At 47.5% G+C, this 27,081-nt stretch overlaps 1 protein-coding gene across 1 annotated transcript; it reads right to left on the bottom strand.

The window, feature by feature from the left end:
• Positions 1-1,210: 1,210 nt before the first annotated feature.
• On the bottom strand, positions 1,211-19,456 carry STRIP1 (striatin interacting protein 1). The gene is made up of 21 exons (XM_006194767.3): positions 19,232-19,456; positions 16,673-16,742; positions 15,847-15,921; positions 15,288-15,422; positions 15,077-15,197; positions 14,166-14,234; positions 13,032-13,138; positions 12,794-12,921; positions 11,254-11,436; positions 10,662-10,879; positions 9,659-9,724; positions 9,487-9,550; positions 8,323-8,394; positions 7,793-7,867; positions 7,457-7,554; positions 6,041-6,167; positions 5,728-5,828; positions 4,873-4,939; positions 4,192-4,296; positions 3,373-3,577; positions 1,211-2,183 (listed from the first exon to the last, which is right to left on the bottom strand). Exons 1-21 carry the CDS (start codon positions 19,409-19,411, stop codon positions 1,936-1,938), a joined length of 2,514 nt encoding a protein of 837 aa, XP_006194829.2. The 5' UTR covers positions 19,412-19,456; the 3' UTR covers positions 1,211-1,935.
• Between the last annotated feature and the right edge of the window lie 7,625 nt (positions 19,457-27,081).

Genomic DNA, 27,081 nt, shown 5'->3' with positions numbered 1-27,081 from the left:
GAAAATGGCACCTCTGATTAAAATGAAGCTTGAGAAGAAAGACTAGGGAAATCAAAAATGGGGAAGGAGGACAAAGCCTCAGCCAGATAGGTTCCGTGAGCCAGACAGCCTGGTGGCATAAGAACATGAAAATCCATCTTACCCAAATTGCAATCTCAAGGTTAGTACTTCTTATCAATCCTAGTAAGAAACAGCAAAGAATCCATCATGCACACACGAATTGTGTCAAATTCCCTCGTCCTGTGCAAGTCACTTTGTGGGAAATGGCCAATCACAGGGCCGTCCCATCTCACAGGCTGTGTGACTTACATAAGGAGCACACTGCTGGCTGCTGTCCAGGCTGCTCTTAATCAAGCTGGCACATCAAGGCCTGTGCTGGAGGTCCAGCTCCAGGCCTGGACTGAGGTTCCTCCGGCAGACACTGCAGGCAGGAGCCAACAAAGGGAAGATTTCCCCCAGAATGTAAGTCAAGATCCCTTGGAGACTTAAAACCCCCTATACCTGGCCTATGGGTAAGATAAGGGAATTTTAAGCAATTCTGAAAAGGGAACATGCCTTTTCCCAGCATCAGAATGGTAAGATCCTCAGAAGCAGAGCCTCAGGATCGAGCTAGGTGGCAGCAGACATGTCCAGGGATCTGAAGGCCAGGTGCAGGCTCCAGGGGGCCTCAAACTGACACCGACCACAGGGTGTTCCTGGCTTCTCTCTCCGCCATGAGGGCTCCTGGGCCTTCCGACACTCTCTTTCCTAGGACTCCTGATGGCCGGCTTCCCCAGGCCCTGGGCACTTAAGTTTCCTTTCAGTCCCAAATACCTGCCCCAGTGAGGGCCCAGAACAGTCGATCCTCTCTCTGACCTGGTCTCTCTCTCAATAACACTGAAATTGGTTTGGCTGAGGCCAGCTCAGGGGTGTGATCCAGAGAAACCCGGGGCTCCTACTGCAATTACATCAAACCCAGGAGTGCAGACAACTTACCACTCCAGCAACCCAGAGCCCTGGGGGCTGGGAGCCCTGGAGTGATACCAGACGTGTGTGGAAAGAACACTCTGGATAAGTGCCAACTCCCCCTCCCCTTCCCCTTCAAACAGGAGAGGTGGGCAGCTTGGCAGGGGACAAGAAGGTGACCTATCAATGCTGGCAAAAAAACCCACTTTCTAGACCTGGAGGAGATATTCAGGGGTCATACTTCCCACAGACAAGGCAATGGACATTGTTTTTGCTTCCTTTTAATGTAAACGGAATACACAAACACATTAAAAACTCCCCAACAGGACACAAGAGAACACACACAGATTTATATATAGGTATTTACAGACCCCTGCAAACCAAAAAAAAAAAAGTAAATGGCACCTCTGGTTAAGGGAAGCTTCTCTTCCTACCCCAACCTTGTCCAAAAAAGTACTGAGGCAGCTGCAGGAGCCTTTGCAATTGCTTCTGGATGAAACTTAGCAGAAGGCTGGAATGACATAAGAAACCCCCCAAAGCAAAACCAAGATTCTGACTTTCTGGTCCTGGCTCTCACCCTAAGCCCTGGCCGTGGCAAGCTGACATGCCAAGGATTTGCATGTCTCAGGAAGAGTCAGCATGACCCCTGATACTCAGATGTAATGCACTCCCAGTCCACCCAGCTTTTCCCAGCCTTAGGCCAAATGACAAATTAGCTGCAACCAATCATGTCCAAGAGAAGAGCCTGGGGAGGAGTGAAGAAAGAGAGGATCCCAAGCAGAGAGATGACCGCTCCTGAACAGGACACTGGGAATCAACAAAAGGCCAGATCCAGACTGGCCCACCAGCCCACGGCTGGCTCAGGAGGGCACGGTGGGGCTGTGCCGCCACCTGGAGGGCAATGGGAGCACTGCAGCAAGGAACCAGGATAGCCCCTGGGGTACCTTGAGATCACCCCTTCTTTCATTTCCAGTCTCCCACTCTGGAGCCTCACTGCAGCAGCTCTTCCCAGGAAATGGGCTTGGAGAAGACCTCCCTTTCTAACCAGAGGTCATAGTTCATCTGGAAGTCCTCAGGGAGGTCCACGCGCTGGCCCAGGACACTCTGCAGGCAGTTGTCCACAGGTAGAAAGTCGGGGTTGCTGTGGGCCCGGTCGTAGCGCCGGGCGTTGAAGCGCTCGATGTTGGCACGGAGGGCACACTCCTCTGCCTGGAAGTCCCAAGGCCGGGCATCAAGATCTGGGACAAAGCAGGAAGACATGGTTAGGAGCCAAGCCCTTGTGGCAGCTCCCCTTGGGTGGACTGCAGCTCAGGGCCAGGCTGGCCTGCGCCTGGAATGTTGACTGTCAACTGGGAGCAAGAACCCCCCAAGCCCCATCCTCAGGAAGACTGACAGGACTTCTTTCCTAGATACAAAGGAAAGTCAGGTCAAAGGGGAAAAGCCAGATCTATGGAGAAACAGGCTACAGCTGCAGTTTACATGGAGCCGGTGAAGAAAAGCCACAGGGACAACATGCTTCCCTGAAAGTCACGGTCTCCCTGGTTCTCTGGTTCTCAGAGCAGGAACCTGCAGATTCCTGTGTTTGCTCATTCTCTCAATGCCCTGACCAGGTGCTGTGGGCCACCTTGACTCCACATAAACTCACAGGGTGCTGGGAGTGCAGACGCAGCCCCGTGGCCCTGGTGCTGGGGCCAGGAACTGTGAGGGTGAGGCAGCATGCTCAGGGAGCCCCGGGAAGACCCACATTGCCCGGGAAGCCAAGGTGGCTGCCGGGGGTGGGGGAAGACGAGGAACACATGCGAATACAGAACAGTTTGAGGGGGTAGGGGAGGCATCCTGCCGGGAGAAGGAACAAAAGTGGGGGACAATGTGGCCAATATGCACTGAGCGCCCCATATGCCCAGAGCCCTGGGTGTGACAGAGGCTGGGCTGAGGACACGAAGGGACGATGTGTGGGCCTTAAATGCTTTAAGGGATTGGTTCTAATTCTAAGGGAAATCAGAAGGTAATGAAGGATTTTACTCAGGGAGGTACCACCAGCAGCTCTGCATTTTAAAAAGATGACTAGGGCAAAGTCTGAAGCCCTGACGGAGAGAAAGCAACTGGAGGCAGTGAAGCCATCAGGAGCTGCGAGAATGCTGAACCAAGGCAATTGCGGGGGGAAGGAGAAAGGATGAGAGGACAGAAAAAGTCTTGTGACAATTTCTGGAAAAGCAATGACTTCAAGGGGAGGCACCAAGAGGAATGAGGGGTGATCACAGACGCCAAGCCTGGGCAGCTTCTCCAAGTCCTTCCCAGAGCTCCCATCCTGATGCTACAAAAGCAGAAGCTGGGCTCTTCCAGGTTCCTCAGAGGGAAGCTTAGAGCAGAGAGAGAAAGCTGTCACCTCGTCCCCTCCACCTCCAGCCGCCTGGCACGGAGCCTCACCGTTGCCGTAAGCCCAGTCGTCGTTCAGCCGATGCCGCACCTTCTGGTAGATGGCGGACATTGTCTTCATGTTGCTCTTTCGCCACTGCCGCCCCAGATACTTGGTCTGCACCTTAAGCAGCTTCAGCACATAGAGCTGCATCATGGCCTGTTTCACCTTCAGGGCCCGCTTCAAGATGGGGGCTGACTTGAACACCACCAGCATCTGGGAAGGGGCACAAGGGAGGCCCACGCTGAGGGCAGACACAAATGCTGGCACTGCCACCCTGCTGCAACCCCTTTTGGGGTTATGAGCAGAGTCACCAGCTGTCGCAGTTTTCCCCAGACAGAGGAGTTTCCTGGGACAGGGCGCTTCCACTGCTAAACCCAGGACAGTCCTAGTCAAATCTAGATGGTTGGTCACTCTAATTACAGGTCACTCTGGGATCTGAAGAAAGCTATGAATACCCTCACCAGAAATATCCCTATGTACATATACGTACAATTTCAGAGAATTCATGGGCCACCCCACCCCAAAGACTCAGGGTTAAGCAGCCTTGCAGAACCCTGGCTTGTTACCAGTGGAAATTAAGAGGATACAGATAATTCCTTCTGCACATGTGGATTTGTTTCAGTGGATGACTGAGCTGCTTCCAGCTTCCAGTTCAACTCATCAAGGAACCAGGGATCAGCCCTTAAAATGCAAGGATGTAGCTACAGGAAAGTGAGGTGAGAAGGATGCGGCTATAGCAGCAAGCTCCCCACATGAAGGGGACAGGATAGCATGCGGTGCTCTGCTTTGAGCTCCAGGTGTCACACCTGCTGACTGTGCTGACTCACCATCGTCCTTGAATGCTTCCATTTTGTCAGCTTGTTCAAGATCCGAAGCAGATTGATACAAGAAAAGAGGTTCCTCCAGCAAAACTGGTTATTGTCACCTGCTTCCTGCAGGGAAAACCCAAGAACAACCATCACCTGCACAGCTGCAGGTGCTCAGCAGTTTCAGAGGCCCTCACATGTATCATCTCAGCACTGCTGGGTCTCTCCATGCCTGGACCAGCAACCCTCTCCTCTCCTCTTCTCGGCCCAGGGGGATCTCCATCCCAGAAGCTGGCAGAGGGCAGAGGGCGCTCCCTAGAATTTTCTTGCAGGGAACATGGAGCATGATATTGGGGGCTGTGGCTTCAGGCCCCACTACCTGGGGCACCCAGGCTCCCTCAGAGCTGTGGCCCCAAAGAATTACAGAGTGGGCAGAGGGAAACAACTCGAGCAGGTGAGCTCTGGGTCAGACGCAGCCCGAAGACCACATTCCTAGGTTTAGAAAAAATCCCTAAACCAAATCTTTCTGTTCTGCAAGGTCCCTCCCTCAACCCTTCTCTGCGATTACAGTGCTTTAAATGCCAAGCACTTGACAGTGACTTCACCTGTGAAGACACCTCTATTGCTGTGTGGGTCGGGGCAGGCTCTCCACCACCAATTCTCATGCCAAAGGGACTACCAGGGAAGAGCTTAGCTACTCACCAGACTCTCGGCAGTCAGCTCTGGCAGCTCATGCACCACACAGTGAGGGTAGTCCAGGACAGAGATGCTGCAGAGGGCAAGAGAACCCAGGTGCCCACCATGAGCAACAGCTGGCTCCTGCCTTTCTGCCTCACTTGTTGGAGCAGAAAAAGGAATCTACCTTGTCTGCACTACCCTGGTTTCCCCAGCTATAAGTCAGCGAAATACCTGCTACAACAGAACTTGTGAGGTTCCTCTGTAGCCAGAGACAAGCTTGTAATCTTGTGAGGGATAGAGACGCTGCTTCCCTCACAGCAATAAATCTGGGGCTGGAGAGGGAGATTTCTCAAGGCACTTAATTTATGCCAAGCCCCTCCTGGAGACTGTGTCTGGCTAACAGCTCAGCCCATGGTGTATCACACTGATGAGCGGTCACTGTCAAGTACAGCTGGCCCCAGGTGAGGGGGTGGAGGGTAAGAGTCAGCAGACAAGGCATTATATACAGTGCACATGGCCAAGCTCCTCTGAGAGAGCAGGCAGCCCCACCAGTCTCCTCCTTGGAAAAAAAAAGAGAGAGAGAAAGAAAAAAAAGAAAGGAAAGGGAAAAAAAAGCACAGGACAGTGAGGGCAGCACGGCAGTACTGGAGCCCAGGATGAGCCCCCTTCCACCCAGGCACAGACAGATGAGTCACTTGTCACTAATAGCTAGACTCAGTTTGACAAACTGGCGTCCTCCACAGGCAGAGACTGTGCGTCATTCATCTCTGTGTCCTGACACTTGGCTTGTGGGTGCTGAATGCGCTCAGTGGGAGAGGCCAGCTGGGAGCCCAGCCATCTGGCCAAACCCACCCCTTCTTGATCCCTGGTCCTTATCACCTGTTCTTGGCAGTGATGTAGGACATGATGTTTTGATTGAAGAACTTGAGGATCAAAGGGATGCAGTTGGCAAACACCAGGTGCTGGGCCATGTATTCAAACTGAAACCAACAAGAAAAAAAATCAGCATGCCCCTTGGGATGCACCCTCCTTCCTCCAGTGATAAAAAGACCTTGGCTGGAGGACTGTGTCTTAGAACATTCAGGCAGAGCTCAAGGGGGTTTGAAGGCCAAGGCCTCTGTTCCTTGGGGCTGGAGGAGCAGCCCTGCCTGAGGCCCTGGCCCAGCGGGCAGGAGGAAGATGCTGCAGGTACCTGGTAGACGTGGTTCAACTTAAAGTGCTTGAGCAGCAGCAGCAGGACGGCAGAAATGGCCTTAACAATGACCTCTTTGTGGCGGTTCACATCCACTCCCAGCTTCATGCTCTGCAACACTGTGGTGCTGGAAGCACAATCCCCCGGGTGAGCCAGCGGCATGTGCAGCAGCCCTCTCAGGGTGCTCCCAGGAGAGATAGGGCTCCTGAGCCTTCTCTGGGCAAAGCACCCACCTCACCACCCACCCTACGGACATCTCAGAGGTTAGGCCAGGCTCCTCCCACCCACATCCCAAGCAATCCAGCTCAGCACAATTTATTTCTTCCTTGTGATGCCCCAAACACATTCTGGGCCTACTTCCCTGCTTTTCCTCCAAAAATGAACTTCTCATTTCAAGATCTCCCCTAAGCTTCTGCCACCATATGAACTTGTGTTCCTCAAAGTATATTCTATAGACTCTCAGTGTATTGAGATGTTTCATATTAAGGGGAAAAAGGGTTTTGGAGTCATATAAATTTAGGAAGCATTGAGTTAAATCAGTTTCTTAATTTAGGAGTTCTTACTATAAATCTTTCTAAGAGGAGATACAATTTGACTCTGGAATCCTCTTTCCAAGGACTATCACAATGGCCTGGTGCTCTATGATACTCCCTTTGGTGTTAAGCCAATCCCTGCCTCCTCCCTCACTTGGCTATCATCGCCAGACTCCAGGGGCCCAGCCACCAGGGAGCTGGGCTCAGAGCTAGGTGGTAATGCCAGACTGATAAGAGATTGGGTCAAGGCCCAGGTCTTTCTCAAAGTAGAACATGATCTTGGTTTGTACTCACATCAAAAAGATGAGGTCAGTGCACCAGGGAGGAAGAACCCCTAAGGATTTCACTATCACCCTGAGACATTCAGAAATATTATGGATGCCAGTTCACCAGCAAATAGGAAAGAATCTACACCCAGCTCAAGTTTGGCTGATTTTTGTCCAGAAGCTAAAACTATACATCCTGGATGTCCCTAACACATAGCTTTTGAGGGAACATTTGGGGAAATGTCAAACACACCCCAATTCATTTTACAGAGGAGCAAATGCCTTTCCCCAGTTCATTCAGGGGTTCACTCAGTGGCAGAGTCTACACTAGAATCCAAGCCAACTAGATTAAGCCATTTCCCTAAGTAGTAAAACTAAATATTTAACCCAGTAAATTTTCCTCCTTCTGAGCCAGGAATACCTTAAACTTAACCTGCAGAGAAGTTAAGCCAAAACAACAACAAAAACAAAACAAAACAAAGAATAGCAACAGCAAAAAAAATCTAGCAAACACTGGGACTGAAAGGAAAACATTTCCCCTTTCCCCTCCACCCTGCCCTGCTCCTTTTCACAGGAACCACACGTACTCTGTACAATACTTGAGACTTGATACTCACGGCATCTCCTCAGGCAGGACGTCTGCTAGGATGTTGATTGAGTCTGTTTTGGCCTTTGAGGTGGGAGCTGCAGCCAGCAGGATCTTCAGCAGCGCGATCTGGGGAGGAGCAGACCACCGAGATAGCACGTATGAGCCCAGGGGTTGAAGTAAGCCCTAAGAGCTGGTCCTTCTGGAGGTGCTCAGGCAGCAGGAGGGGTTTAGGGACACCGGCAGGCACGCTCTCAAGGCCAGTGTAGGGGGGAGGCTGATCCCATGGCAGGCACCTACTGACAACCCCCCGAAGGGGCCGAGACAGAGCACCCTCAAGGAGGGTACTCAGAGGACGAGCACTCACCATGTACTGCGGCAAGCTGGGGAGCAAGCCTTGGTAGAGGGTTTCTGCAGGGACTTGCTCGACTTCCTCTTCTCCCTTTCAACGCAATGGGCACAATGGGTACAAGCACAAAGCCTGGTCCTGACAACGATCTCATGAGCCAGCTAGCTCGCCAGCTGACTGGAGGAGAATGTCTGAGTGTGGATGCCAGTGATGATGTTGGTAATGATGGCAAACGACTAAGACAACATGCCTGGCACTTGTAAAAACTCATTTAATCCTTACCACAATTCTACGAAGAAGGTTCCAGTCATTCCCATTGAGCAGGCAAGGAAATGAAAGCAGAAAGAGATCCAGGCCCTCATATAGGTCACCGCCCACCAAGTGGTGGAGCTGGGATTCAGAGGCAGGTGGCTGGCTCAGAGTCCTGCTCTTTAGCCCTGCACCTGACACACGCTGCCCCTGCAGCGGGAGCTAGACTGGGAGCTTTTTGAAGGTAGTCCTGGGGCACTTTGTGAGATCCTGTGGGCTGAGGAAGGCCGCCAACTCACCCCCGAGAGAGGAGAGCGAAGGTACTCCTCCTCCATCTGCGCCTGCACCTCTGCGATCGACGTGTACTTGTGCTGGAGAGAGAGGGAGAGAGGCGCTGGAGAAAGCATCCTTCATTCTCCTGCCAGACACCCACACCTGGCAAAGTCCCCACACAATTTCCTTGAAACACCACCTACTCAGAGAGGACTAAGTCACCACACAGATCCTGAACTAAAGTCCCAAACCCAAAATACTTTCCTATGTGGGCACCCACCTCTTAAAACCAGTGTAAAAAACCACACACACGGATTAGGAAAAAAGCAAATTAAAGGAGAGAAAGGGGCTTTCAGAGAGCTACAGTGACAGGAGAAAAACTTATAAGCAGAATCAAGCAGTCAAGTACTCAGAATCAGGTATTCAAAAAGCCTAGCTGCACAAGGCCCACTTAGTCCTACAAATTTCAAAAATATATTTCAAAAACATTAACACTCCAGACATGCTGTTAGAGGAGACACCTCTTCTCCGCTCGTGATGGTCCCTCCCATGTGGAGGGACATCCAAGTACAAAACACTCCCAACCTCTCCCTGCCCCTTCCCACTCTCTCCTCCCCCTCGCTGACTGGTGACTGTGGGAGCAGGAACGGGACATCCGGCCCAGTCTCTCTCTCTCTTCTCTCTTAAGGAAAAAGAAAAGCCTGTGCCTTCTTCTGCTCCTTGACCAGGCTTAGCAGGGTCCCAGCACTGCCTGGGTCTGGGTAGGTGAGTCTGCCTAATTCTGAAGTAAGCTATCAGGACACCTGTTGCTGCTGTGTTCTTATGCCCCATTCTCCAACCACTATATGGGCAATAAAGCTGACATTTCAACCTCCATCTGCCTACTCCTCTAACTCAGTTGCCTTAGAACTTGGGCAAGGAAACGGGAGGCTATTTACTAGGCTCCTTAAAACTCCGATTGGCAGGTAATGTAATCTTTAATGAACCCCCAGTAAGTACCCCACAAAAGCTCAGCTAAAGTAAGTAAAACGTATAAAGAACTGTTTTAAAGGGTACTGCCAGTCTGCCTATTCCTCCACCCTAGCTTCCTTCAGGCAGGCAACAGTCTAAAAAGGCTTCTCCCAAAGGGCTGCTCTCACTTTACTCCCTGGGGACCAAACTAGGCCCAAAGCTCACCCAGAGCCACCTACCTGTTTCAGAGTCTTGATGCTTTCGTGGATTGGCCTGGGCAGCCCCACCACGGTGTTGGTGTCACTGGAGAACAACAATGGCCCTGTGTTAAGCCTGGGTCCCCAAACACCAAAGGCCGGGAGAGTGAACTTCCTGCTCCCTTTCTTCAAAAGGAACTCAGATCACACTCACCTGCCTAGAGTGTACCCTATGAACTTGCTGCGGCTGGACTCAAGGAACATCTCAATGTCTTTCTCTCTGCCAAAGGAACAGAGTGCGGCTTTCTTAAATGTTATTTCAAGGTCTCATGGTTAATAAAACATAGCCTGTCCAGAAATTGTAAAGCCAGAAGAGAAAGGTCTCCCACAATTGTTTTTTTTTTTTTGAAAGGAAGAAAAAGAACTGAAATCTTCAGGCTACTCTTCATAATGTTGTTGGATCAATAATCTGAAAATATCTGTAAACAGTTTACCCAAAAACTTAAGGTGACACATAAAGCTTAAAAGCTTACTCTATTCAGATATTAATAACAAGTTTGTCAAAAGAATTTCTCAAATATTTAACACTTTTACAATTAGAGCTATAAGCTACTGATTTTTTTCATATGAGTCATATTTTCCTGTCTCAAATAATCAGCCTATCTTGCATTTTCTGATGACCTGCTCTGTATTCCCAACACAGATCAAGAAAATGACTTCTCCAACCTTTCATATGTTCACCTATTTCTTAACTTGGCCCCCTTTCAAACAGATACAATTTCTGTACATCCAGGTACCTTCACATCCACTGATTCACACATGTACCTCAAACATCTTAATTACGGTTCTCAAGAAATTCTTCTGTAATCTATCATTTTCTTTTAATAACTATACACAACCCCAGGGTGAGTGGAGATGGATTTGCTTCAATAACCTTGTTTTAATGTTTTCGTATTTCCCCTTCACTAGCATCACGTCTAACCAAGAACTAACCCACACTACTGACTCAAGAGCCACACAAGGGCCTCTCTGTGCAAGGCCAGCACCCCGACATCCGCGGGCCAGCACTGGACACTTTAAGAGAGGCTCATCCCAGAGCCAAGGTCAGCCTGGCCCTACACAGGACCTCACGTGGTGACTCAGGCCAGGTCCCAGGCCTAGGGGTGTGAGGGCTCTGGTTTTAGGAGCTAAGAGCGTTTGGGAGGTCAGAGACTCACCTGACCTTGGGAGCCCATGGGAGCCCCTTTGGGCAGGTAAGCCTCTCGGTCTGGGGGTGCTGCAGTGGGGGAGGCATCACCTCATCCCGCTCAAGGGGGAACGTCTCCCCCTCCAGACTGTTGTCGTCATCATTCTCCTCTTCCTCTTCTCGAGGGTCATCAGCCTTGTAGGGATCCCGCTCGTTGAAGGCATCCAAGTTGTCCTGCTTTATCAGAGCCTGAGAGCAGAAGGAAGGGAGATCAGACCCCAAGAGCCAACTGATGAACCAGGAAGGGGGCAAGGAGGCTAGAGAAGCGATCACACAGAAAGGTGGCAGGAAGAGAGCCAGGAGCAGCGGAAAAACCAGAAAGGAAGTCAAGGATGGGCCCAAGTGACACATCAGTTCTTACCCAAGTCCCTCCAAAGTGTCACATCCCAAGTACCCACTACAAACTGGGCCCTGGGCTGGGCACAGTGTCCCTGTCCTAAAGGCATTCATTCTGCCTTGCTGATCAGAGGGGACTTCCAACAACATCACTTGTCCAGGGACCATGCCACCACACACGTGCACCTTAGAACCCTCAGGAGTTGTAAGGACCTTGCTGCCCTCACCTTGTGCTCCCGACGGCCCCGCTTCTGCTGCTGCTCGATCAGGTCGGAGGCAGAGGCTGGTGGAGAGGCAGCCCTCATGTTGCGGATCACTTTGATGCTGTCCTCAGGCAGCGGGGGGAGGCCCAGGATGGCGCGCTTCTCGGCCTTCATGCTCTGCAGCTCCTCAAAGCCGCCCAGCGTGCACTGCATCACAGACGGGTGCAGAACCGGGGTAAGCAGGTCCCTGTCTGTGACAGGCTCCAAAGCATTCATGACACCATGACCAACATCTTTGCAGAGACCTACACAACCTTTGAACAAGGGGACTAAATCCACCCACAGGAGACTCGAGCGACATCAGCACGGGAGAGGAGGAAAGGGAGCAAGGAGGGGAGACACACAGGCTGGCTGAGCCCTAGCGCACAGACACACTTAGCTCTGTATGTACGGCAAACTCTTCAAGAAAAAAAAGGCCTGTGTATAGCACAGGGTAATATATATAAGATCTTGTGGTAGCTCACAGCGAAAAAAAAATTTGACAATGAATGTGTCTGTTCATGTGTAACTGAAAAATTGTGCTCTACCCTGGAATTTGACACAACATTATAAAATGACTATAACTCAATTAAAAAATGTAAAAAAAAATTAAAAAAAAAAAGGCCTGGAATGCTTGACGCTTCAAGTACCTAAAAAAGTAGGTGACACACAAATACTTCAAAAGCTGTACATGTCAGTCTTTCAAAGTCAAATTGTTGGATGCTCAAATTTAAAAACAAAACCAAAAAACTCTCCTTTAAATATCACCCTAGAAGCAAAATCCCAGTAGGGTTCAGCAATTTTAGGCTGCTTAGTTCACTGTTTCTGAGCAATTCAGCTTTCCTCTCTGGCTTCAGTGAGGCTTCGTGAGAAACCAACAGGCTATCTGGCCAAGATCAAACATGTAGACCACTCTAAAGAGGGCCTAACCTCACTGAGCCCTGGCTCTGCAGAGCTGGCCCATTCTGAAAGGGAAGGCGAGTCCTAGGGAGAGAGCAGGAGTCCAGACTCCAGCTCCACTTTCTTCCCAGGTCGCTCCTCCTGGAGGGGAAGGGCTCCTGGTTTGGCCAAGGGCGCTGGTCAGCCTGCTCTCCCAGACCCAGCCCTTCTCTACCTAGAAAAAGAGTCAGGTTTCACAGTAGACCCTGAGGGAAATGCAGGCTCAGGACTCATTCTTGCCTCTTTCAAAGGACTTCTGACTAAGGGGCCCCAATTACATCAGCTCTAATCCCACCTCAAATCACTTCACAAACTCCAGGTCCAGGAGTAGCTGTCTGGGAGAAGGTTTTCTATGACTGCAGAAAACAGCTTCCAGGAATCAGGGAGCCAACAGTCTATTCTGACTCAAAGGCCAAGTCCTCTTTGGCTGCAGTGAGCCAAAAGTGACACTTTTTTGTCACTTCCTTTCAGGAAGCTTCTCTTAGAATGTTTTTTAAACCAAAGCAGTTATGTATCCATATAATTCAATATTCAAAAGAATATACAGTGAGAAGTCTCCCTCCTGCCCCTACACGGAAGTGCTCACCAGTACTGTCTTCCAGAGCAGCAAGAGAACTTTCTTCATGGGGAAGTGAGGGGCATGGCCGCTGCAAAATTTGGTCACCATCCCAAACAGCATGATGGCAAATGGCTCATTGTTGTACAGCGGGGAACCTGGAGGCGGCCGAAAGGTGTCAGGATCACAGGCAGGAACAGGACCCTCCCAAAGCCTCCCAGTCTCAACTCCCAGGCAGGGCCTCGAGTCAGGGTCCCCAGAGTCCTACCCAGCTCGGCCCTGAAGGTCTGTCGCATGGTCCTCCACTCGGCCTTATCACCCTCACACTCCTGATGAACAGTCTCCACAATCAGGTACATGATGTTGAGCAAGACCCTGGACACAAGAGCCAGCTCATAACAGAACAGGATGGGGGATCAAGGGAGCACCCCTGGTTTCCTCACATCCCTGCTTACGTGAGAAAAGCCTGTGCACAAAGGCTGAGTGCTGGGGGAGGGCTACAAAATAGTCAAAACTGAAAACAGAGTCCCACAGAGCACCTTGTGGTGCTTCCTTCTCTGTCTGTGGTGTAAAGGTTGGGACCAGATTGTCTTCTACTTTGTGTTTCTAGGGTCAAGCAAAGCGCTTACTCAAAGCGGGTGCTTAATAAATGGCTGCTGAATGGGGGGATACGAACAGGAACGGCCAAAAGCACTTACTACCCTAAGCCTCCCAGAATGAGAACAACACAGAGGCAGGAATGAGCCGTGGAAGCGGGTGTCAGATCAGAAAAAGCAGAGGATGGTCAGGGTGAGAACAAGGAAGTGATGGAGTAGAAATCAGCAGGAGCAGGGCAATGGCCAGGGACCCTAACTACAGTGTGGGGAACACCATGGACATCTAGTCTGAAAACTTCCATATTCACAAAAAGAGACAGATTCTAATTCTCACAACAATGGGAAGCTGATCTTGTTGTTTAGCAGTCGCTATCACTTCCGGCGCAGCCAGGAAACACCAGGAATTGTCAGGACTAGCCCTATGTAGACAGGGGCCAAGCTGTGCACAAAAACATGGGAGCACAAGAAGCCACATCATGTGTTTCATCCGGATGCAAAATGCTACAGCACCAGATTTCTTGGCAGCAGTGTGGGCACGAGGCCTCACCTCACTGTGGCTCTGTTAAGTGGCTTCACCCTGGATTTCCTTGGGAGTCTCAACCCAGGGTCCTACCTAGGGGAGAGCCCTCAGTAGGGCCTACTGATCACACACCAGGCACATGGCACCTGCAGATTATAGTGTGTGCAGATTAGGGTGTGAAGGAACACACACACAGCGAGGAAACCCAAAGGCATCCTCCCATGCCCTGCTCTGATCTTGTTCTCTGGCTAGAGCTCAGGGAGCCCAGGCTTGCCGCTCGCCTCACCTGAGGTCGGTGCTGTCAGCCAGGGAGATGGCTGGCTTCCTCACTGCGCTGCTGCAGGCGGCACTGTTGCTGCAGGAGAGATGTGAGAGTCAGTGCCTTCCCCCAGGAAGGAAGAGAAGTGGTTCCCCTGACAAAGTGCTGCCCAACAGGGGAATTAAACACTATGCTCTGTACCCAGACTGCACAAAAGCCCACAGGACTCAGTGGGTAAGGACTCAGGCCCCAGACCAGACTGCCAAGGTTTGAATCTTGGTTCTAACACTTAATAGTTACGTGCCCTTGGGCAAGACACTCAACTTCTCTGTCACTCAAGACACTCAATCTTCTCTGCTTCCTCATCTGTAATATGGAGATGGTACTAGCACGTCCGTCATTAACATAACTTAGTATGTGTAATGTCCTTAGAACAATGCCTGGGGCATATAAGCATCTCATGAGGGCTTTTATAATTGATGGTGTTTTCCTCAGATCAGCAGCAGCTGACCTGCCCACCAAGCAAGAGACTAACGGAGACACAGGCTAGAGCAGGCTTTGTTTGAGCCCATGTGTCAGACTTGTGCCTGGCTTCCTGCTGAGGGGAAACCTGCAGAGCAAACACAATGGAGTCTGCAGGTTCAAAAGAGAGTTCAAAACAAGAGGCTTCCTTCTGAGGGGCACTGTAGGCCTGGGCAGGACCTGCACTGTCTGGAGAGATCTCCGGTGTTAGTGAGCTGCAAGACCCCTCATTAGTCTTCAAGGTTTGGGTGAGCATCTCCCCTGTTATTCCACCTGGCTGGTCAGAACAGAGCCTGGGACCAGCCCCTCAGCCCCATGTGGCCCATATAACCCTCTCAAAACCAGTTAGTTCTGCCAGCTCTGTCCCTCTGCCTCTGGCCTCCCTCTCTCCACTCAAGTCCCTCAGAAGAACTCACTCTATTTCCATATTCAGAAGCTCCACCAGAGCGTTGAATGTGCCAACCTCCAGGAGCAGAAAGATGTTGTAGCGCATCCAGGACTGCACCTCCGCCTCTGAGCTACACTCCCCGAAGGTGCCTGCAAACACAGGGCACAGCTCACTAAGTCCCTGCCCGTATCTGACTAGGCAACATCACTGAAGGGGGTACCAGGGTGTCCACTCAGTACCTTGGGCAACGTAGAGAATTGCTCGAGCCACCTTCAGCCTCCTCTCCCTGGCAGTGACCTCCAAGCCATCTAGGAGCCTCATGGCATGGGTGCGGTGCTGGTTGGTGTCCAGCTCGGTCCACTTCTTATCTGTCACTGCCGAGTGAGAAACCATTTATACTGGAGCCTGGGAACATCCTCACAGTGGAATGGACACCATGTTAACCCATAAAATTCAGGACTGCCACAGGACCAGAACACTCAGGAAGATAAATTACTCTCTATGTACGGGATGAGGTCACACTGTTCTATGAATCTGAATTTCCAGACTGAAACAAAGCTACTTTGGGTGCAATTTTAATCACGTGGTTTTTCCCCCCAATACTCACATTCTGAAAAGCCACCACCAGAGTACCTACAAGCCCACTCTAAATGTCACAACTGGCCTTGAATAGTCATGGTTCAGCAGGATTCTCAGGTCTCTCCAGGATGACTTAGGTCATTCAGCTGACTAAGAGAAGCCCTGCAGCTCTCATGATGCAAAGGGAAAGGAGCCAAGAAGTGGGGGAAATCATCTCACCATGGAACCGGAAGTCCTCCTCAAAGCATTTTCGATTCATCAGGAATTCTGGTCCTTCCGTGTAGCTGTAAAGCTCTGTTAAGAACAAAGTCTCATCATCTCCAGGTCCATGTCCCACAGCAGGTGTCACATGAAGCAGAGAGGGGAAGGTGTTTGCCTTCTAGGCTGTCCCTGAGTTGCAGTGACCCCTGGACTACACTATCTAATTACTGAGGGGGTCTTAGTGCCCTGATGTGCACAAAGGAGAGAATGCTGACTTCCCCTGTAGCTGATAGCCAGAATGCCAGCTAGGCACAAACCCGGGCATTTCCAGTCCGACGCACATCGAGCCCACCATGCCATGCCAAAGGCTGCCCGCCACCATGAACATGTGTCTCTCAAGCGGCCCGAGAATAGGCCTTGTACTGTGGAGGCTAGAGAAGCAGCTCAGGCTGACTTCATATTACACGTGAGCAGCAGTAGCAGCGACAAATGTGCACAGATGCAAGCACACCTCCTGGCATTCCTCATGACCCCCTGTTCCAGGAAAGACCACTGTCAGGGGGATTGTGTATGGCCAAGGAATATCAGTGTCCACGCTGGGACTGGGCCACAGCCAAGTGAGCTGACCACACAGAGGTGCTTCATAAAAGTCAAGGACAAGCCAAAGTTATGAGATACACAGGGCTTGACTCCAATAATGAACATGTTTTATATATACATATCACTACTAGGACTAACTGGGGGGGGGGGGGGGAATGAACTCCAAAACGACATTCACTCTTAATTTTATTAAAGACCAATAAGGAAAAAGGTATTCCCAAATAATAGGAAGGCTGTGCTTTACCCGAGAGCTCGGCAGCCCACTTGTCCGTGTCAGCATACTCAAACTCGAGGTCTGGAGACTCTGAATAGCCCTGTTGAGGACAGGAGAGTTATGCAAAAGATAACTGTGAGTGTTTTCCAAAGGGACAAACACATATGTTTCCAGAGACACTGTTGTGTTATGGGACGTCATTGTCTTCACTTTTCTGATGTTTTGTCACAATATTTTTTCTCCTGGGGGAGCTCAAGTCTGCCTAATAAGCCCTCTCAGGGTATCTTGCACTATTCCTTCAGAGCACTTATCATAATTCATAATTATATATGCACACATGTATTTATTTAGTGTCTGCCTCTTCCCCATGAGACTGTTAAGTTCCCTGAGAGTGAACATTTGCTCACCAATGATTTCACAATGCCCAACACACTAATTGGCATGAATGGCTGAATGAATGAATAGTTTAGACTCAAATACTTGTTGGATGAATGAACACTAAAGCTTCTCTGAATTCTGTGCAGTGAAATGACCATTTCATATGGTGCTGAGATTTTGGAAGCCTCATTTCTTTCTGGTTAGAGGGCTATCAAGAGCTCAGGATAAAATGAGTATTGACACCCTCAGCCTTCCCGCCCTCCTCTCAAACTGCAGTGAGAATTACCAGACAGAGAAGGCAGCAGCTGAACAGAAATGGCTTCCCTCCCACACACAAGAGAGAATGACAAAGAGAATCTTTTTACTGCTGGGGATAGGTGATTACTAAGGACACACCATCTTGGAAGCCTTATTCTGGGAAAAGAGAAGAGGTGAAGACAAAGGTAGTCCTCGGGCTTAATTACAATCTGCCTGGGGAGACAAAGACCACCCGCAAAATGATATAATATAGCCACAAACAGCGAATATCACAAAGAACTCTACTCCTTATTCAGAGGTAATAGAGTGACACTTCCATAAGTTACTGAGCTTCAGTTTCTTCATTTATGGAATGAGGATGACAAAAATCTATCCTGAAGGTTTTTTAAGGACTAATCAGTTATGGAGTACACAGTGAGCTCTCATCAAATACATGCCTCCCTGTCCTCCAGGCATTCCTCAGGCTCCCCGCCTACTGATTTCAGCAATGACTCAAAAAAGAGCCGCATCAGTATCTCTTAAGAAAATGGATTTACACAGGTCTCTCAGCTTAACTGTGTTAAATGTGTTAAATAGAAGTGGCCTTCCACGTGTCGCGTCTACATGGAAATTAATGGATAGAAAGTGATATTTAAATGCATCAAAATGCACTTAATAGTCACTTAGGAAAATGTTTATTTTAAAAGTAGAACTCCTCTCATGATGAAGGTGGATTCACCCCTACCATTTTCATAATCCTCCATACTTGAAAAATTAAGAAGTCACCACTGCGGTCCAATCAGTCCACCAAGCAAGGGCTACTAAAAGAGTAGTTTTGTTGCTTTTTCAAGTAATTCACTTCAAGCTCAAAGTGCATCTAATTGGAACTTGCCAAATTTTGATGTTTTACCAGAGGTCTGCTCTTGCCAACAAAAACAAAAGCTTGAGAGAAGCTGATTTCACGTGTCTAAAGATAGTATCATCACTCTCTGGTATGACCTGGTACGTTATGCCTGGACAAGGAGGAATTCCCTCTCAATAAGCACCTGACTGCTGGTCAGCCTCGGGGTTGTCTCAGATGAAGGAGACCTCACAGTAAGTGCTCTGGGAACTTGCTGATTAAGAAGCCCTAAAACGCTGCGACGTGTGTGTCTTCATTCATGAATTCTACAATGGGAAGCAGTGGGAGTAATTCTTTAACTCGGGGTGAGGTGACGAGGCAGCTCCAGACTACGGTGTCTACGGAACGGGAGGAACAGCTCTAGCAAGAAAAGAGGGACTGCTGGGCCCTAACGCATGTTTAAATGTATATTTCTGATCTTTAACAGTTCAGCATCGGCGCATGGGGCACATCAACACCAGGCACTGTCAAACCATGGCACTGTCAAACCATGGCCTGAATCTGCAGTGGTTAAGGTCAGAGTGGAAAGGGCTGTTTCCTCCCCCCTCCCCTCGCAACCTTGGGAGCGGGTAGTACTATTAGTGCAAATTAGCTCTGTCTTCGAGGTGCCTTTCAACCCTCTCCAGTCCCTTCCCTGCCCACACACGCCGTCCGCCGAGCGCTGCGGAACCCACAGGGCTAGAAGCAAAAGATGATTCGGGGTCAGGGGTGCAGCCTCCCGCCCTCTGGAGCGCACGCAGACCACTGACTCTTCACCCCTTAAGTGGGGCAGGGAGCAGATTCCCCAAGGGCTGGGACCCCAAGGCCGCGCTCACAGCCCAGGCCACAGAGGGGCAAACGAGCGGACACCGGCTCTGGGAGGTTCTGCTGGGCGGCGGAACTCGGGGCGGGGACCCAGCCTTCACGCCTTCGGCCCCGGGATGCCAGCCTTGCTTCCTGCTCCCTTTGGTTTTAAATGACAACCTCCCTGCCGAACCCTCCAGGAAACCCAGCTTGGACCCGAGAGTGGCCCCGGGCTCGGGCCCCCAGCCGCCGCCCGCCTGGTGCTAGCCTCGCCCCCTGAAGCTCCTGACCTCCGAGTCTTTGCGCTGGTTGCGGTTGAACTCTCGGGTTTTTCCCCCAGGCAGGAGGCCCCCGCCGGTCCGCGGTGAGCCAGGTGGAGGCTGTGCGGTTGCCGGCGGCGGAGGTGGCGGCGGCTGGGGCTGCTTGTTGTTCAAGATCAGCGGGCCGGGACCGCCGGCTGCCGGCTCCATCTTGGGTGCTCCACACCCCCGGCTCAATTCACGGACATTGTCTGTGATCCAACTCTCGCGTGACTTCCTCCGGGAACGCTCTCTGGTCGCCATATTAAGTGTGGCGGCAGGTTCCGGAAGCCATCTTGGCTGCCCAACACCTCGCGAGATTACCTCTGTTTGAAATTTTATTTTGTTTGAAATCTCTGTTCTTTCAGTTTCTACTCTGTTTCTGTTCCAGCTTATAGGTCGTTTAGTCTGTGAAACCTCCCTTTGCCCATCAGTTTTAGTGCCCCGCCCCCCCCACCTTCCTTTAAGATCGCTTTGCTCTTGTCACCGTTACAGTCCTGATTCAGAACTTAGTGGGGTATAGTTAGTGGTGAACAAAATGGATCCCAGTCTTCATGGAGTTTACATTCACGAGGGGAGAGATGTGCGAAACAAATCAACAAATGAATAAAACAATTATAGTTATGATATTCATTAATCACTTATTCAACAAACATTTAATGAATATTTCTTACGCTCCAGCCAGTGCGATAGAATGGGGAACAAAATCAGGTTCCTGCACTAATGGTACATAACATAGTGCCTAAGTGGGAGAGACAAACAATGTGCACACGAATATATTAGACAAATAAATGCTGAGAAGAAGCAAAAAGGAGTGTAAGACCTTCAAAGGTGGCAGTGATGGGGACCGGGGAGGTTAAGCATGGCTATATTAGGTAGACTGCTCACAGAAGGCTGGCCTGAGAGTGAAATTTTTTAATGCGTTCTGAAAGTGAGGGAGAGCCATGCAAGATCCATGCGGGCAATACAGGCAGAGGGGCCAACAAACTGCAGAGCCTCTGAGGTTAGCATGGCAGCAACTCAGTGAGCCAGGAGGAGAATAGTAGGAGATGAGGGCCAGGTAAATGCAGAAGCCAGATAAATATACGGGCCTTGAAGGGCATGGAAAGCAGTTTGAATTTTATTCTAAATGAAATGGAAAACCATCAGAAGGCGTTAACCAGGAAGCTGCCATGGCTTGATGCTTTAAAGACCAATCTGGCTGCTTTTGGAGAAGGGACTGAGGAGCTGCAAAAGTAGCTGAGTGTAGACAGGTTAGGAGACTATATAGATGGAAACGATGGTGGCTTACACCAGGGTGGAGTGTTGGGTTGATAGGGTATTTCTATATTGTGTAGGTAGATTCAACAGGATTTACTGAAAGACTGGAATCCTGTCAGCAGGATAGGGAGGAATAAAGGATGTGTCCTAGATCTTTGATTTGAGCAACTGAGTGTGTTGTATTGTTTATTAAAATAGAGAAGTCTGGGAGAAAGAAAAACGGGTTTAGGGGGAAGATCAAGACATGTCATGTTTGAGATGCCCTTTTGACATCTTAGAAGTGATGTGTAATAATTACCTTTACTGTGTTGTGAAATTCTTAAAGGCATTTTTTTCATCTTTCTCTCTCCAAACTACATCTTTGCTGCTCCACACCCCTAGCTCAGTTCTCAGAAAGTCATTGTGATGCAACTCTTGCATGATTTCTACCAAGGTCCCACCTAGTAGGTGCTTTAAAAATCTTTGTTGCCAAATAATGAATAAATTCAAAGCCACTGTGTTGCTACTTCCTTCTACCAATCTTCCTGTCCTTTGCCCCTGTTCCTTTTCAAATCCCATAATATACTTTAAAAACTAGCATTTCATCCAAGCTGGGCTAGGTCAAGCTAGTCAGAAAAACTAGGGAATTTGCAGGAAAAGGACTAATGCTGGCAGGCTTCTTAGATAAAATCAGCAAATCCCACACAACCCAACACACACTTGATATCTAGTTTCAGTGGCTACAGTTTGGTCAAGTTCTAAGACTGATTGACCACAAGCTCTATCACCTGGGCAAAAATTTAGACCTTTAAACACAGTACACTGTTTCAGCTACATTCAGAATAAAGTATGTTTTGGTTCAGTAATTCCATTTCTAGTGATAGATTCTAAGGACATAATCAAAGATTTAGACAAAGGTATAGTATGGTGATGTTCCAGGCAGTGGTATTTTCAATAGTGTAAAGTTAGGACCAGGCTAATTTGAGAAATAGCCAATAAGAAAATGGCTAACTAAATAATGGGGGATGCAAAAGATTGAATATAGAGAAGCTGTTAATATCTGTGTTTAATATTAAGAAGAATTTTTAGTGGCATGGAGAAATGCTTATGATATAATTGAACATACAATTGCTTCTCAATGTGTGTGTGTGTGTGTGTGTGTAGAAAAAAGATTGGAAGGAAATATACCAGAATCTTAGCAGGTTTTATTTCTGGATAGTGGAAACACAGGTTATTTTCATTTCCTTCTTTATACTTTTCTGTTTTTGAAAATTTTATAATCAATGTGCTATTCTTATTGAGGTATAATTCACATACAATAAACTGTACATGTCCAAAGCATACAATTTGATATGTTTCGACATATATACAAGCACCATAATTCATCAGCACAATCAAGATAATGAATAAACCCATCACCTCAAAAAGTTTTCTTGTGCCCCTTAGTAATCGTCTCTCCACTCATTACTGTGCCTCTCTCCCATTCCAGGTAACCACTATTAAGCTTTCTGACATCATAGGTATGTTTGTATCTTCTACAGTTTTACAATAACAGAATCATGCAATATGTATTCTTTTTTGTCTGAATTCTTTCACTTAACATAATTACTTTGAAATTCATCCATCTTGTTGCATGATAGCAATAGTATATAAATAGTATTCCATTGTGTATCCAGTTACTTGTTGATAGACATGTCGGTTGTTTCCAATTGTTCTTGCTTGTTCAAACTTAATATTGAAAAGTAACAAGACTTCTTTTCTTTTCTTTTTATAAGAATTGTCTCAGCTCGTCTGGGAATCTTTCCTGAATGAAATGCAGTGTCTCCAAGCTGTGATGAGCTCAAGAATTCTAGATAGGAGAGTTAAATACTTAACTTGGCACAAATTTTGAGTTCCAGAGAGTCCTCACTTCACCCTGGCAAAAAGCCCTTCAACTCCATGTGGCATCAGGTAGGAAAAAGAATCCCAGATGTCAGAAAGCTTAAGTCCAGCTGGTGAACTCACTCCCCTCCACTGGCTAAGAAACTTTCAGAAAAGCACAACCCAGGATGGGGTGGAAGTTGCAGAAGATATTTCATGCATTTCTCTTTTCTGTCTTCTTTTCTCGTCTGTAAAATGAGGATAATCCCATCTCTCTTTAAGGCTATGGACTAAATGAGCTAATTTATCTGAAATCATATTAAGAAGTATACATGTTTGCTTTTAAAAAGAGAATTATTATTATTACAAAGAGGTGAAGCCTATAGTAAGAAGGCCCTTCCTTTGCCAGAAGCAGTCATAGTTCAAGAGACTAGAGGAAATACAATTTCATATTTGAGCCATCATAGCATTGCAGGGGCTGTACCAAAACGTGGTAGTTGTTCCAGCTGGGCTCTGTAGAGAAAAATTGGCACATACTGTGTGCCTATAGGGTATCAGGTACTGGGCAAGATGCTTCACATCCATCCATCCCTAAGTGCATGCTGGGAGGCAAAATAAACCTGTTTCTGGCAGTTTCCATCTTAGCTCAGATTAAGCCACTGAAATGCTCAGTGTTAAAGTCATGACCCCTAGGATATCTTTGGGCCAGATTTTAACCTCTAGCTGCAGTGCCACGTGGAGTTCTCTTCATCAATGACTATGAGAAGAGGAAAAGATTTATAATGTTTTAGTTAGTCATTAATAAATAAGGCAAATAATATTAACCTTACCTTCCAAAGGAATCAGTTAGCTTAACTCTATCTCAGGTTAAATTAATTTATAACTTCCTAGCCTTCTTTTTTTTTTTAATTGGAGTATAGTAAGTTACAATATATCAATTTCTGCTGTGCAGCATAATGTCAGTCATGCATATATATATACACATATATTCATTTACATATTCTTTTTCATTACAGGTTATTACAAGACATTAAATATAGTTCCCTATACAGAAGAAATCTGTTTTTTTAATCTACTTTTATGTATAGTGGTTAACCTCCTAGGCTTCTTATGTTCAGTATGGCTCAGTCAGAAGAGGATCCAAACACACATCCAGGGTCTGATTTGACATCTCACTTGGATGCCCAAAAAGCACTTCACCCTTAACATGTTACACACAGAACTCTGGGTTCTCCCTTTCTTGCCCCAAACCTGCTCTTCTGCTTTTCCTTATCTAAATCAGTGTTATTACCAACCACCCATTTTTCTCAAGTCAAAACCTGGAAGACATCCTTAATTCCTCTCTCTCTCTCTCTCTCTCTCTCTCTTTTAATTCCTCTCTTCCTGACCCCTCACATCTAGTCCACCAATAACTCTTTGACCAAAACATGTCCTGGAGCTCCCTATTCATGATCCTCACCACGCTAGCCTTCCCCAGTTACTCTCCTGCTGCCCTTCAACTGGTTATCCCTGAAGCCAGAGCTTTTAGAACCATGTACCAACTCACATCACTCACTTGCTCTCAATCTGCCATGGTTTCCCACCTCATTTAGACTTAAATCCTAACTCTACCCCAACATACAAGGCCTGCGTGGGCCCAACAGGGATCTGCCTGCTTCTCTGACCTCATCTCCTACACTCTCCTCCTTTAGCCTCATGCCCTCCATCCTATTTCTCTAACATACCAACCTTGCTGCTATCTCAAGACCTTTGCACTCGCTGGTTTTCTGAGGGTGGTGGCAGGAATGGGGGAAAGAGAAGCCTGGAATACTATAGATATGATAGATAGTAATCATAACAGCAGCAAGTATTTATGTGTGCTTACTGTGTGGCAGGCACCATGCCAAGGGCTTAAACTCATTGAATCCTCCCAACAGTCCTATGGGATGAACACTGGTGTTTCTCCCATTCTGCAGATGAAGAGACCAAGACACAGACAGGTAAAGTATTTGCTGCAGGTCACATAGTGTCTTAGGTCAGTGTCCCCAGAAAGCATGCTCTCAGGCAGAGATTTGCATTTTAGAGGTGTGTTGGGGACTGTCCCTGAGCCTTTGGTAACAACATCTGTGAGGACATGAGAGAAACAGGGTTGGGTAGAAGGAGAAGTTGAACTGTGACACAGTTGCAGCAGAGGTTGCAGTGGGTCCCCAGGGCACTCTAGAACTGAGATGATCCTTCAGAGTTGCCCAAGCTGGAGATCAAGGGGCCAGGATTTAATACTCCTGCATGGACAGATCTTTGGGTGGCAGGCTGTCTCTGGGGGAAGGGACATATCTTTGTGCAAGGTAACTTTCTTTACTAAGGGCAACAACTGGAGAAGGACTTAGCTGCAAACTACCAGCAGCCAGCTTTCCTGGCAGTAGAAGAATGAGGGCCGCAATCCTGGAGGGGGAATTTGAGCAGTACATCACAATAGCCATGATACATCATGCATTAGTTTCTAGTTCTGTGTAGCAAACCACCTAACACTTAAAGGATTAAAACAACAAACATTTATTATCCTGTAGTTTCTATGGGTCAAGAATCAAGTTGGCTTAGCTATGTTCCTCTAGCTCAAGGTTGTTAAAGAAAAAAATTATTCTGACGCTTGTTAAAGTGGAAAGGAAGCCTCTATTCAGGACTATTGTGATAGGTGTCAAGGCTATTGCAATAGGTGAGAGAGTTTGGGGTCAACTCCAAATACAAAAAAGACAGCTAGGGATTTGTAGCCAATAAGTGGAGTGAGGGGGTCAGTGGATGAAAAATTACTAAGAGGAGACATCAGGGCTAGGGGGGTTCTTGCTTAACTGACAATAGGATTCTGGCTGAAGGCCTGCCAGGGTGATCAGATATCATGGGTAGGGGATGAGGGGTATGATCAGGTATCAAGGGTAAACATATACCAGGGGTGAGGGGATTCTTGCTACAATTGGGTATGCAGGCCCAGCAAGGATGGGGGCCAAGGTAAGGCCTAGTCAAGAAGGCTCACAGGAGCCCGAATAAAGTTTGGTCAGGTAGAGCCTTTGTCAAGGTCTCTCATGAAGTCACAGTCAAGCTGTTGGCCAGGGCTGTAGTCTCATCTGGAGGCTTGGCTTGGGGATGGGGGAGTTGGTGGGCTATATTCAAATGACATTTAAGTGGTAAAATGGTAGGAATTGTGGGAGAGGATTCTGGAGAGATAATGGGGTAGGAAGCACCAGGAATCTGGTACCCCACCTAGACAACAATTGCACTGGCAGAATAGTTTGATGTAACTATTTTGGAACTCTGGAGTCTGGTGAAAGCTTACAACTTCCAGAGGAAGACTTGGAAGGTAAATTGTGGTTCATTACAGTCAATTTCATCTTTTGGCACAGTAGCAGCTATCCACCCTTCACCCCTAGCCATGGGGCAGGCAGCTCTGCACACAGCATGGAGCACATTGAGCATTGCTTCAGGGTGGGCAAAAAGAACCCTGTTCTCCAAATATTGGGGATCTGTGCTCTGATCATTGACTGCTGCTTCTGGTCACAGGCTGCTGTTTCTGGTCACAATACTGTAGCTATATGAAGAAATTAAGATCTCAATGAAGGTAAATAGGTGGGCAATTATAAAAGATAGTTATTATTATAACAATGGTTTATATTTGTACTTTTTGTTTTCTATGTAATTTAAGAGACTAATATATTAAAAGAAAAAAGTGTTAGTAAAAAAAACTAGTATTACTGTAACTGGTTTGTAACACATCTTGTTTTATATGATTTATGAGACTAATGCATTTAAAATAATTATTAGTTTATATTTTGGGATGCACAATGTATAAAGATGATGTTTTGTGACATTAACAACAAAAAGGGTGAGCACAGAGCTGTAAAGAAGCATAGTTTTTTGTTTTGTTTTGTTTTTGAAGGTATGAATTCAAATTAGAGTACTATAACTTTAGGATGTTAAATGTAATCTCATGATAATCACTAAGAAAACAGCTATTACAGTATAGACAAAAGGAAATGAAAAGAAAATTAAGAGTTCACCACAAGAATCAACTGAACAGTAAAGAAGAAAGTAACGAGGGACCAAAAAAAAAAAAGCTACAGGACATATGGAAAACAAACAGCACAGTAACAGAATTAAGTCCTTCCTTATAAGTAATACTTTTAATGTAAATGGGTTAAATTCCCTAATCAATAGACAGATGTTGGCAGAATGGATACAAACACATGACCCGACTATACCTTGTCTATAAGAGACTCACTTGAGATCCAAAGATACAAGCAGGTTGAAAGTGAAAGGATGGACAAGATATTCCATACAAATAGTAACCAAAAGAGAGAGGTGGCTATACTAACAGCAGACAAAATAGATTTTAAATTAAAACAAGTTTAAAATAGACAAAGGACATTATATATTAATAATAGTTCCAATACAGTAAGAAGCTATAATAATTATAAACATTTATACACCTAATGAAGATCATCAAAATATATGAAGAAAAAACTGACAAAATTGAAGGGAGAAATAATTCCATGATAATAGTTGGATATCTCAATACCCTATTCACAATAATGGATAGAACCAGATAAAAGATAAGTAAGGAAAAAGAGAACTTAAACAACACAATAAGCCAACTAGATCTAACAGACACAGAACACTCAACAACAACAGCAAACACCTTTCTCTCAAGGGCACGTGGGACATTTTCCAGGATAGATCATGTTAGGCAACACATTTAAGTCTCAACAGATTTA

This window comes from Camelus ferus, chromosome 9 (genome assembly GCF_009834535.1).
Source record: "Camelus ferus isolate YT-003-E chromosome 9, BCGSAC_Cfer_1.0, whole genome shotgun sequence".
Taxonomy (NCBI): domain Eukaryota; kingdom Metazoa; phylum Chordata; class Mammalia; order Artiodactyla; family Camelidae; genus Camelus; species Camelus ferus.
Note: the sequence above shows the minus strand (reverse complement) of the source record. Positions and strands in the feature narration are given on the sequence as shown.

Coding starts and splice junctions, on each gene's coding strand:
- STRIP1 (XM_006194767.3), bottom strand. CDS start 19,411: ATGGAGCCGGCAGCCGGCGGTCCCGGCCCGCTGATCTTGAACAACAAG. Junction 11,437..12,793: donor TGCTCTGGAAGACAGTACTG/GTGAGCACTTCC, acceptor TCTGTGATGCAG/TGCACGCTGGGCGGCTTTGA. Junction 7,868..8,322: donor TTCGCTCTCCTCTCTCGGGG/GTGAGTTGGCGG, acceptor TTGCGTTGAAAG/GGAGAAGAGGAAGTCGAGCA.